Below are 12,707 nucleotides of genomic sequence, written 5' to 3' on the forward strand. Positions count from 1 at the left end.
TAAAGGTAATTTTTAAAATAATTAATTTAATTATCTTTATAAATGGTAACTTGTATCCAATTAATTTAATTTTAATTAAAAAAAGATATTGAGTACTATTAAAAATGATGAATTATATCACAATTAATTTGATTATTTTAAAAAAGGTAATTTATATTTATAATCAATAGAAAAATCTTTAAAAAAAATTCAACGAAAATAAGATTTTGGTTAATTTTTTTAAAATAAAAAATACACAGCAGAATTACAACTCTATTGTGTGTTTCAACAAATATTATAATGAAATCGTGTTTTTGTTGTATATTTAACCGGGGGTGAGGAAAATGAGGGCACGGGTAAGAGGAAGGGGAGAAGAAGGAGGGCTGAAGTGTTTGAAGGGATAAAATGATTTTTTTTCCAAGTAGGGGCCAAGAGTAATATTTGTAGTTACCCGGGTGTTTCTTTAACCATTGCTTCTGGGTTCTCTGGCAAGTGGCTAAATTCTGATGTTGAATATTTTTTCCTTTGCTTCTTTACATTGAGATGAAAACGTTACTTTAATATCCTTTTTTTATATACTGAAATATTGATATCATGACAGTTATTAATTGGTTATATATACATTATAATTTACACCTCCACTGCCTCTTTACATGGAGGCTATAACGTATTTTAATATCTTATTTTTCTAGAAATATTGATATCGTGGTAGTTTATAATTGGCTATATCATATGTACATCATTATAATTGACACTCATCTAAAGATGTTTACACACATTTTGTTGTATAGTTATAAATTTGTAGTTGATCCTTCAATTGTAACATCTTAAAAAATTGGTGATAAGGAAAAGTGGACGAAATTCCGTATTCACATTCCCCTCGCTCTCATGGAACTCGAGTAGGTTACGAATCCACACATAATCTTTTCAGGTCTAATTGCTGTTTTTTTTTTCAAACTTTGTTTATTTGTGGGTATGGATATGCTGAAATACTAATATAAGGTGGTGAGTTTGTGGGCTTTGTTTGGATAAGTTACTTTTAGCGTATGAGCATTTTTCTGCAAAGTAAGAAATCATCGAGTATTGATGAAGGCATTATATAGCATGATGAGGATATAACTTGTATGCATGAGTTCAGTCAACATCTCTATCAAGACATGGAATCATTTGGAAAACAAGAGCTTTTCTATGTATTGATAAACCATAATCTACATACAAATACGATTAGATTACTGAACTCTAGCTTCTAAAGTTTGCAGTTAATTGTTGCTGTAAATACCATATAAGCTATCAATGACTTATTTTGATCTATTCAACTACTCTCCCTTCATCCCCTTCAAGAATTTGTGCACTTGAAGCATGGTAGGCCTGTTTGCAGGATTGTCAGATATGCACACACAAGCAATTTGCAGCATTTGAAGCATCATCTGCTTCGAGTCAGCATCAAGAACTGTTGGATCAAGAACATCAACAGCTTGCCCCTTCTTGATCTTCTGACAAGCCCATCCAACCAAGTTCCCGCCTTCGATCTCTTTAAAATCTGGTCCTGTTGGCTCTTTTCCGGTCACTAGTTCAAGCAAGATGACACCAAAACTGTAGACATCTCCTCTTGTTGTGGATCTCCCACTCTGCCCATACTCTGGTGGAATGTAGCCAAATGTTCCAGCAATATCAGTGGTGATATGAGTCTCACAGGCACTGATAAGTCTTGCCAGTCCAAAGTCTGCAACCTTTGGCTCAAAATCTTCATTGAGTAAGATGTTGCTAGCTTTAACATCCCTGTGAATGATGTGAGGTATGAAACCGTGGTGAAGGAAAGCTAATCCTCTAGCTGCACCGGTTGCGATTTTGTAACGTTTGTTCCAGTCAAGGATTTCAAGGGCCCCAGTCCTATTTCTCAACCAAAGATCTAAGCTCCCATTTACCATGTATTCATAAACAAGGAGCTTCTCCTCGCCGATTGAGCAATATCCGAGCAATGCAACAAGATTATGATGCTTCACCTTGCCCAAAGTTTCCATTTCAGCCATGAACTCGCGATGACCCTGCGTTTTAGCCTCACTAAGCTTCTTCACAGCAACTGTTTTTCCATTAGGTAAAGTGGCCTTGTAGACAGTTCCAAAACCTCCATCTCCAATTATATTTGCCTTGCTGAAATTATCAGTTGCTTCAAGGATATCCACCAAAGTTAACTTCAGGAGAGGCTGTTCAAACATTGCAACATTGATACTCAAAGGTTCCTTTGATCTGCTACTGCTCAAGAAATAGAGATTGTGATCAACATAACTGTTTAGTTTGCGCTCCTTAAGCTCCTCAGGATCATTTTGCCTCCTGCTAATCCATTTATGCAGAAGAAAAGCAACGCTTAGACTTAGCAATATGATTGTAACCGCAATTACAGCAAGACGCCATGCATTATACAATATTGATCTGCCAATGCTTTTATCCTGAGAATCTATACCCAACATCTGGCCACACAGGTTTTTGTTCCCCGCAAGTCTAACTCTGGATAGGTTCTGGCAAATTCCATTTCTTGGTATCGGCCCTTCCAACCTGTTTTGAGACAAATCTAGGTGATTCAGATTAACTAGGCTGCATAACTTGTCTGGAATCCTTCCAGATAGTTGATTACCTGAAACATCAAAGTATTCCAGTTGCATTAGATCCCCAAGGTCTAAAGGAATCTCTCCAGTCAACATATTTCCATGAAGATCCAAATTTGTTAAGTAAGAGAGATTTGCCAAAGATTGCGGCAAGTTCCCTTTGAAGCAATTGTTACTTAAATTCACTATCTCAATTCTCCATGTCATGGAGTTTGAGAAGAGATTCCCTATTTGGCCAGAAAGCCTGTTATTCTGCACATAAATCCCAACAAGGCTTTGCACTCCTGAAAGAGAGGATGGAAGCTCGCCACTGAGCTCATTAGAGCTCAAGTCCAAGTGAGTCAGCCCCTTCATGTTCTGAAAACTAACTGGAATTGGACCAGACAACTTATTTCCTGTCAAATTCAACTTCACCAAACTACTCAACTTTCCAAAGCTTTCAGGGATGGTACCTGATAGCTGATTCTGTCCCAGATACAGACCCTGGAGTTTGAGGACACCACCAAACTCTTGGGGAATGGAACCTGACAACAAGTTGCCAGACAAATCCAAGGTTGTAAGATTCGTCAAGAGCGAGAGTGATCTAGGAATGCTACCAGAAAGCATGTTGTTGCTGACTAAGAGATCCACAACTACCACACAGCTCCCAAGTTCATCAGGTATGGGGCCAGACAATCTATTGTGAGAAAGATCAAACACACCAAGGTGCTGAACAAAGCTCAAATCAGGAATGCTAAGTTGTCGAAAATAGGAAGATTTCTTGGCAGGAATAGACCCAGACAGATTATTGTGAGAAAATACCAGGCACTGCAATTGGCTCAGTTCCACCAGTTTCTCAGGAATAGACCCATTCAGCTGATTGTTTCCAAGGTCCAGTGTAGTGAGGGAAGTACAATCACCAAGCTCAGTTGGAATACTCCCTTCAAGCATATTCCCATTCAAATTAAGAACTGAAAGACTCGTGAGACTCCCAATTTCCTTAGGTATAGTACCTGTCAGTCGATTATTGCTAAGAACAAGCCTCTCCAGCATAACAGCACTCCCAATCTCCACAGGAAGAGAACCCTCCAAACGGTTATTAGCAGCAGAGAATTCCATCAGGGTTGATGAATTCCACAGACCAGAAGGTATCTTCCCACTAAAATTGTTAGAATCAAGGTCCAGCACCATCAAGGGAAGCTCAGAAAGATACTCAGGTATAGAACCAACAATTCGATTGTTCATCAAAACCAACTGAGTAAGGTTCTTACACTTAACAAACACTTCCTCAATAGTACCAGAAAGAAAGTTGTCATCAAGATCAACCTCCAAAAGTGAGGCAGCATTACAAAGCTCCTCAGGAATGGGACCTGTCAACAAATTACTGCTCAAACTGAGATGCTCCAACGCAGAACAATTCCCAAGCTCAGGTGGAATCACCCCAGAAAAACGGTTAGCAGAGAGCAAAAGAGAATCAACATTGTTCCACTTTCCAAGCCAAGAAGGCAAAGGTCCATGAAGCTGGTTCTTCTCGGCAGAAAAGGCTAACATGGGAAGATCAGAAAGCTCCTCAGGCAGTGACCCAGAAAGTGAATTGAAAGAGAGCATGAGAGACCTTAAATTCTTACATTTCCCCACCTCAGCCGGAACCGACCCATTAAGCTGGGCGAACACAAGGTCTAGAATCTTCAAACTCTCCAACTCCCCAATGAAGTTGGGAATGGAACACCTCAGGGGGTTGTAAGAAAGGTCGAGTTTTGTCAAGGATTTGAGGTTGGCCATTTCCTCGGGCAAGGGACCTTCGATGGAACAGGAAGGGGAGTAGAAAATTTCAAGTTTTGAAAGCAACCCAATTTCCCTCGGCAAAGTCCCAGACAAATTGTTAATCCCCACGTAAAGGGCACTGATGTTCCGCCAGTTTCCGATTTCCGGCGGGATTACGCCGGAAAACGAGTTGTTCGAGATATCAACGGAAATCAAAGACCTCGCTCCGGTGAACAGACTCGCAGGAAGAGAACCGGAGAAAAAATTGTTACTCAGGTCGAGAAACTCAAGCCTTGTCAAGTTCCCGACACTCTCCAGCACTTCTCCGGCGAGGGCGTTGCCGGAGAGGTCGAGGGTGCGGAGGCTCGTCAAGAGTCTCACCTCCGGCGGTATTTTTCCGGCGAGCGAGTTGGAACCGAGTCGGAGAGTTTCGAGCTGAGGCAACCGGCCGAGTTCGCCGGGGATCTCGCCGGAGAGCTGGTTGTCGTGGAGGTTGAGGAGAGAGAGCGAAGAGAGAGAAAACAGCGACGGAGAGAGCGTTCCTCTGAGGCTGCGACTGGGAAGAGAGAGCGAGGTGACTCGGCCGAGCTGGCACGTGACGCCGAGCCAGTCGCAGTGCGGCGTTGAAGGGTGCCATGAGTTGAGCACGTGAGGGTTTTGGAGACCCTCTTTGAAGGAAAGGAGGGAAAGCTTGTCGTTGCTTTGGTCTGCTGCAATGGCACAAAATAAAATCTGGAACAGGACGAGGTACGAGAGTACGAGGTTTAAGGGTAGAGCCATGGAAGACAAACGCAGAGGTAAGAAGAAGGGTTTGGTTTGTTTAGAGGATTATGGAGCATGCAAATGGCATTGGAGAAGGTTGAAGATGATAATGAGTAGAAGTAGAAGTAGAAGTAGAAGGAGCATGAAAGCGAAGCATTGCTATGAAATGAAGAAGTTGGTACGAGAGAGAGAGGAGGTACAGTGGCAATACGAAAAGAGGTTATTTGTCAGAGGGCAGCACGCATAGCACGTGACTTCGACATTCCTTCCCTAACGCCAAATATTACTTTGCATTCAAAGGTAACGTCCCAACAGGGTAAAATTTTACACCTCACACACATGGGAGAAAAGAGTGTGCTCTTTTGTCATAATTTTTTTTTAAACGTGTTTTTTTCTCGAAGAAAAAAAAATGTTTATAAAATGATATACAAGTAATTATTAATTATTGACTGTTGAAGTAAAATGTAACATTAAATAAATTTAGGAAAATAATTTTTTAAATATTTTTAAAGTGTGTATTTTGAGAAAGATAATAATGATATGGATAAGATTTAGGAATTTTCAAATTGAAACCGACTAAAAATTAAAAAGAAAAAATCATTAAAAAAAATTGAGAACCAAACTAAATTGATGATAAACTTTGAATTTGTTTGGATGATTGTGTATTCAAATTGATGAATTTGGTTCGTATTGCGGTTTGTGTTTTTAAAAGCTAATTAAACACAATACTTTTACACTATTTTAGTGTTATATTTTTTATGGGTTTTTTACTTAACAGTTTTATAATATTTTATAGTGTTATGTATAGAAAAAATTATATAGTGTGTTCTACTTTTTTTTTCCGGTAAATCTACAAAAATGATGTAATTTTTTAAAAAATTATAAGAATGAATAGATTTTGAAAATATTATAGGATATGAATAAATTGTGTTTTCAAACAAAGAAGTGGTATTTTAAAACATTACTTTACAATTGAAATAAAAAAAAATGGTAGTCGTGATTCATAACAAGTTTTGAATCACGATTTCAAGTATTTTATATTATTTTAAATAAAATTATGACATTTTAAAGTCATGTTTTATAACATATATTTTTTATATGAAGTTGTATTTTAAAACATGACTTATTCATATTTTATAATATTTTCAAGATTTACCAATTCCTATAATTATTTTAAAAAATTATCCCACTTTTATAAATTTGCCTTCTTTTTCATACACTTTTTTAGGATATGTTTGATTTAAAATATATGAAAATTTAATATATTTTTATTATAAAATATTTAGCATATTAAGAGTTTTGTATATTGTTATTGCCATTTTTTTAATATAATTGAATTTAAAAGATGAAAAGAAAGTATAAAAATATTAATAGAATAATATTTTTGTAAAATCCCAAAAATCTGTCCAAAATAAATCGCAGAAAATTTGTTTGGTTTGAAATTGATAATAAATTCAAACCGATTGACATATAATTTTTATGTTTAATTCAAATGATTTTTTATAATAAAAAATATCAAACCAAACCGCATTGTGAATACTCCTAAATATGGAGAGAAAAACAAAATGTGCACTGTAATGCGGTGAAAAGAGAGAGAGGGAGAAAAAAAATAGTTTTTAAAAAAGTATTTTTTTACTGAATTTTTAAAAAGTATTTTAAAAAATGAGAGATGATAAATATGGTAGATAATTAATTAATAAGCATTACAGATACAATTAAAATGTATGACAGTTGTTACCTAATAATGCCAAAATTAATGCATTTTTTAAAGATTATCCTGTCATTATATTATTAATTTTTAAAGAACAAATTACATTTCATAAATAAAGATCGTCCTTTTATGATTTCATTAATGCATATTGTATTAATTTATGTTTTCCGCTCAATAAATAAGTTATAATAACTATCTTGAATCAAGTAATTTTAAAAGTAGGATGGTAAGTGCTGTAAATTTTTTGATATCGTGTTTCATTCATATGAAAAAAAAGGAAATAATTTTAAGAGTTATTTTTCAACTAGAGTATTTTTAGAAATATTTCTTAATTTCTTATCTATGTTGATTTATCTTTTTTCTAAATTGAATTTCAATTTTTTTAAAAGAAATTACCAAAAGTTAAAAATAATATTGTATCATAATATAAATTATTTATCATAAATTTAAACTATAATTTATATGTTCAAAAATATTTATTTGTTATAAAAAATAATTATAATATAATTTATATATTTAAAATTATTTTTATTATAAATTTTAATTATATAAAATAAACATTTATTATATGCAAGCTAAAATACTAGTATACATATAATTGTCAGTTTTTGATTGCATGTTGAAGTAAAATTTACAATTAAATAATTTTTCAACTTCTGAACAATATTAGATTTGATATTTTTAAATAAAATCTCAAGTTTAAGTCATATAAATGAGAAAACATGATTAAGAGAGTAAATATTTTACATTAATATCATAATGACAAAAAATACATATCTTTTGAAGTGTGTTTATGTTGAGAAAGAACAAAATTATATGAAAAGAAATAAAAGGAAACTAATAAATGAAATATGTAATTTTTTTATCAAATAAAATGAAAAATATGTGATACGGTGAAAAGAAAGATACAAGTTTTAAAAAGTATTTTCTGTAAAAAAGAAAGGTTTCCAAAATTATTTAAAAAATAAAAGACGATAAATATGGTAGATAACTATTTAGGAAGCATGCATTAGAGATACAATGTTAAAATGTATGACGGTTGTTAACTAACGGCAAAATTAATGCATTTTTTAAAGAATAAATGTCATTTTTAAAGTATGTTTTATCCTTTTATAATTTATATATTAATGCTTTTTCAAAGATTAATAATAATAAATGACATTTAATGAACAACTTAAATATTATCCTTTTATACTTTTACTAATTCATGTTTATTTTAATGTGATAAAATTAATATATGCCTTAAAAAATAATATTTGCACCTTCCAATATAAAACTCTAAATTTTGTGTGTTATATATATCATGCATTATGATTGAACTGTCACTAGTAGTTTAGTACTTTACTACTGCATTGGATATTTGGATTTTGGAAACTAAGTTCAAAATGAATGTTTCATGCAAATACCATGCTTAAGTTTTTTTTTTTTGTCTTAAAAAGTTAGAATGTCAAACTGTATCTGCACATATGTTTTAATATCGTTTTGTGGTATTCTTAAGAATTAATCATTGTTCGCTCAATCTCCTTAAACAGTTACTAACTGTACCTTCCTTTCTTATTTACGAGCTATCTAACCTTATTGGTTGAGCTCATACAGAAAACACGGGCTTTGTCCATCTTTTTTTCATTGAATTAGGGAAGTTTGTCTCTTCTCTCTTCGTTTCTTATATGCTATTCACTTTGTTTTGATAATAAAATTTATTGGGTGATTTAAAATACCTATAGGATTGGGCAGACTGTGGGATTTGCACATTGCACGGCTATAGTTACATTCGTTATAGAAAGTCCAAAAAGATTCCAACTTTTCTTTAAATTATATATAGTACACTTTCCTTTATCTTCATTGCTTTGGCATCAAAGGGTTATGCAATATGCACTCTTTTTGTTTGTTTCCATCTCTGCATGCCATGTCAGTCATTTCCCTTTAATATCTTTTTCATCACTTTGTTTATTATTACTTCCTTTAAGTTGTTTTCCATAAAGTAGTGTAACTAAATAATAATATTCAATTTTTGTGTGTGTTGTTTGACTATTATAAATCCTGTCCTTATAAAGAAATAAAAATGATATTCAAATGTAAATCAATTTATTAAAAAATATAAATTAACAATACATGCAATTAGTAAGTATTTTGTATATTTATTAGTACTTTTACTTTAAGTCGAAGTTAAAAGAGATAAAAAAAAAGTCTAAAAATTATAACAGATGTATGTAAAGTTAATTTTGGTAAATTTTTTAAAAAATTGAAAATAAATAAAAACGTATGGTTTTGAATTAAAAATATTATATATAACTATTTAGGAATAATATTTGAATTTAAAATTTTAAAAACTGACAAATAGACATATGCTATATTTTAAGGGAAAGTAGACTAAAAAATAAGTCACCGCAGTACGTTTAATGTATAAAAGTATTTGTCTTTTGAAGAGGTATAGAAGTATTTAATTTAATATTTAAAAATAGATATTATATATGTGTGTGTGTGTTTTTTTAAAATTGAGGAATATAGTTATCAATGCTTTTCTTATTAGGATATTATACACACCCGAGGATTCAATCTAGAACTATAATCATACATAAAGGATAAAGGATAAAGGATAGTAATTTAATATTAAAAAGTGACATAATATATATATATATATATATATATATATATATATATATATATATATATATATATATATATATATATATATATTTTACTTGCCACTTTATAATTTTTTTGCTTTTCGAATTCTCATTCCAACTGTATCCCCCCACTTCCAAATTAATGCACTGAATGCAGTGTTTTTTTTTTTATAAAAAAAACTCCAACAAAATGATGTCACATTAATATATAACTTAATAATTTTATCAAAATTATGACACGATAATATCTTATCCATGTTTCGCATGTACATTCCAGCTTCCATGCATGGGGTTGTTCATTTTCCTCGTATATTTTCCTTATACGCTATATTATTTGTTTATTGTATTTATTTGGTGCGGGTGAAGTATTTAGAGATAATTGTGGCTTTGTTATCTTCGTTTTTATAATTGTTATGAATAAGTATATTTTGTAATTAAGTTACACTCAAATTATCAGATTTTTTCTTTTTTATAATTGTTTCTTTTTATGTGAAGCATTAAGATTTTGACACCTTTTAAGTTTTTGTCCAGGAGGTGCTTAAACCGGTAAATTTATAATATTTTAGTGGTGTTTTTTTTGTAGAAACACAAAAGATGTCTTTGAAAAGAAGTTGAAGGTCTAAAGATTCTTGCTCAGTGCAACCTGGTTGCTCAGTGAACAACACTTGCTTAGCGCGAAAAAGTTATATGGAGAAGTCTAACATCACGTGAAGACGTGTTTAGCGTGAGTCGTGCGCTTAGCATGTGATCACTTACTCCTCACTTAACGCGAGATCGCGAAAAACAAAATAAAATTGCATTTTAAGTGAGAAAAAAAGGGAAAAAATTATTCAGCCCCCACACTAAAGAACATAGGGCACATCCAACAAGGGAAAACCATCCATTTTGGAGCAATCTCTCCACGTCCTCTCCATCTCCCTTCATTCTCTTCACCCATCTTCATCCCTTTTTGTAATGAGAGGCTAAATCACTCATTATTGGAAACTTACCAATCAAATACTCTTTATGTAATTACTCTTACTATCTATTTAATATTATTTTAGTTTCATTGTCTCTTTTTTGTGTTTATTTTCATGCTTGTGGTTTAATCATTCATATTCATGCTATGTTTTAGGGTTTAGGTATTGGAAAATATTTATCTTTTAAAAACTAGAAAAGATCATATAAATAGTTCACTTCTAGGGATAGAATGGTATTATTTAGCATGTTGTATACATCTTCGTTAATAATATAATTTAACTAGTTTATCTAAGGGATTAAGAAATGAATTAGGTAAATTAGGTTCTTTTATGTGAGGAATCATGACTAGAGTATATGAGTATATGTATGTGATAATTTGAATAATATTGAATAGAGAAAAAGCATTAACATTGCATCAAGAGTAGTTTCAATAGGCTAAACCTCAACATATCCGTAATTCTGCACCGACCGTCGCTTCACCTCTCCGAGTGTTTGTTTTTCTCACCTTGCACATGCTAAATAATTAGTTTAATTTTATGTCAATTTACTTTTAATGTCACATGCCACAAATATCTCAATCAATTCATTAATTGCTTGAAAATTAGATAGACACAACTTTGTACAAACAAAATCTTTGTGGATTCAACATTCGCACTTATGTTTTATTTTACTATTTTGACGAATTGGCCGGTGTATTTGCCAATGAGTTAATACTTTTGCAACGAACATTGATTCATGTTGTACAACTTGTGTTGAATTATGGGCCATTTATTTGGGGATGAAAGCTACTTGGGATGGTGGCTTCAAATCCTTCATTGTTGAATATGATTCTACATCAGTTATCATATTGATTACAATGCCTTGTTCGAGTGAGCATTCGTGCTTTTGTTAATTTGGTTGATATGATTCTTAATTTTGCTAAAGAAGGTGGTTCTTTCTCTTGGTCTTATACTTTCAGAGAAAGTAACTAGATTGCTCATCGTTTAGCTAATTATGCGAGACTTTTAGTGGTATAGGACTTGGCCCTTCAATTCAAAAAAATAAAATAAAATTGTTTATTGCATTTTGCAGATAACATGCATATTCATTGGCGGAACCAGAACTCTGAGCCAATTGATACCAACTGTTTTTAGAAATAATAAATAGTAATAATTGTTATAAAAAAAAAGGAATGGAAAATGTCCAATTGAATAAAATATAAAGTAATTAGAGAAAAAAATTGGAATGAAACGGTTAAAAAAGCTAGTCATTAAAATTCAAATATAAATAATTAAAATTTAAAATTGATTAGGAGGATGAAAATAAGAGAGAGAAATATGATTTAAAAAAGAATAAATAAAATTGAATATTGGATTGTTTGGTTGAAAATAAATAAATGAAAATTAGGATATATGGATTGAAATAATAAAGTTATTTCAATTTTATTTGAATAAAATAAAATTATTTTATTTGAATAAAATAGTAAAGTTGTTTAAATACTAAAATACTAGTTTCACCTTATTTTTGTGAAAATGAAACAATATTTATTAACTACTCTTAATCTTCTTTTTTTCTTTTGGAGGGAAACTACTCCTAGTCTTAAATATTTGATAAAATTATATTCAGATTCTATCTATATATTTTTGTTAAAGTACATATATCAGCAGTCCAATATTATCTCCATCTTATCTTATATAAATGAAATGGGGTAGAAATTTGCTATTGTACTGGTTTTAATTCATTCTATCTACTCGATTTTATTATACCGTTAGATCATTTAAATTAAGACACGGGACAATATTAAATGTATAATGTTTGATAGTTTGCTCATACTGTATACGAGCATATAACTATATATCATCAAACTGCTGTAAAAAAAATTTATATATCATCAAACGAGTAAATTAATTAACAAAAAAATATTTTAATAGGTTTTGAGTTTTAAAAACATAATTTCGATAAAAATTATATGAAATATTCTTTTTGTAAAAATATTCAAGTGCAATATTTTTTTTAGAGAAATTTAAATGCAATGCATATATTTAAAGATAATAATTCTAAATTCCTCTATAAGATTCTCCTTTTTTTCTATTACCTGTTTTATATGGTAAGTGTTGAATAAAATATTTTATATTAAATTTATTTTATTTTATTTTTTATAAAATATTTCCTCTATACTGAAATATAAGTGCCATAATAAGTGACATTTAAAGTACATTCAAAAGGATTAAGACAAGTACTAATAAATAACTTAATGAGTGAGATAATTTTATTAAGTTATCCTCCTTTATTATTGAAAAAATGATTTTCTCGATATTAAAAAATTACTGTGTTGATTATTTA

General features: G+C 31.3%; 1 protein-coding gene across 1 annotated transcript; it reads right to left on the minus strand.

Annotated features, from left to right (window-relative positions):
• Positions 1–1,145: 1,145 nt before the first annotated feature.
• On the minus strand, positions 1,146–5,329 carry LOC100808726 (leucine-rich repeat receptor protein kinase EMS1). Its single transcript, XM_003535573.5, has one exon. It carries the CDS (start codon positions 5,103–5,105, stop codon positions 1,296–1,298), a length of 3,810 nt encoding a protein of 1,269 aa, XP_003535621.1. The 5' UTR covers positions 5,106–5,329; the 3' UTR covers positions 1,146–1,295.
• Positions 5,330–12,707: the final 7,378 nt, after the last annotated feature.

Source organism: Glycine max, chromosome 10 (genome assembly GCF_000004515.6).
Source record: "Glycine max cultivar Williams 82 chromosome 10, Glycine_max_v4.0, whole genome shotgun sequence".
Classification (NCBI taxonomy): domain Eukaryota; kingdom Viridiplantae; phylum Streptophyta; class Magnoliopsida; order Fabales; family Fabaceae; genus Glycine; species Glycine max.

Coding starts and splice junctions, on each gene's coding strand:
- LOC100808726 (XM_003535573.5), bottom strand. CDS start 5,105: ATGGCTCTACCCTTAAACCTCGTACTCTCGTACCTCGTCCTGTTCCAG.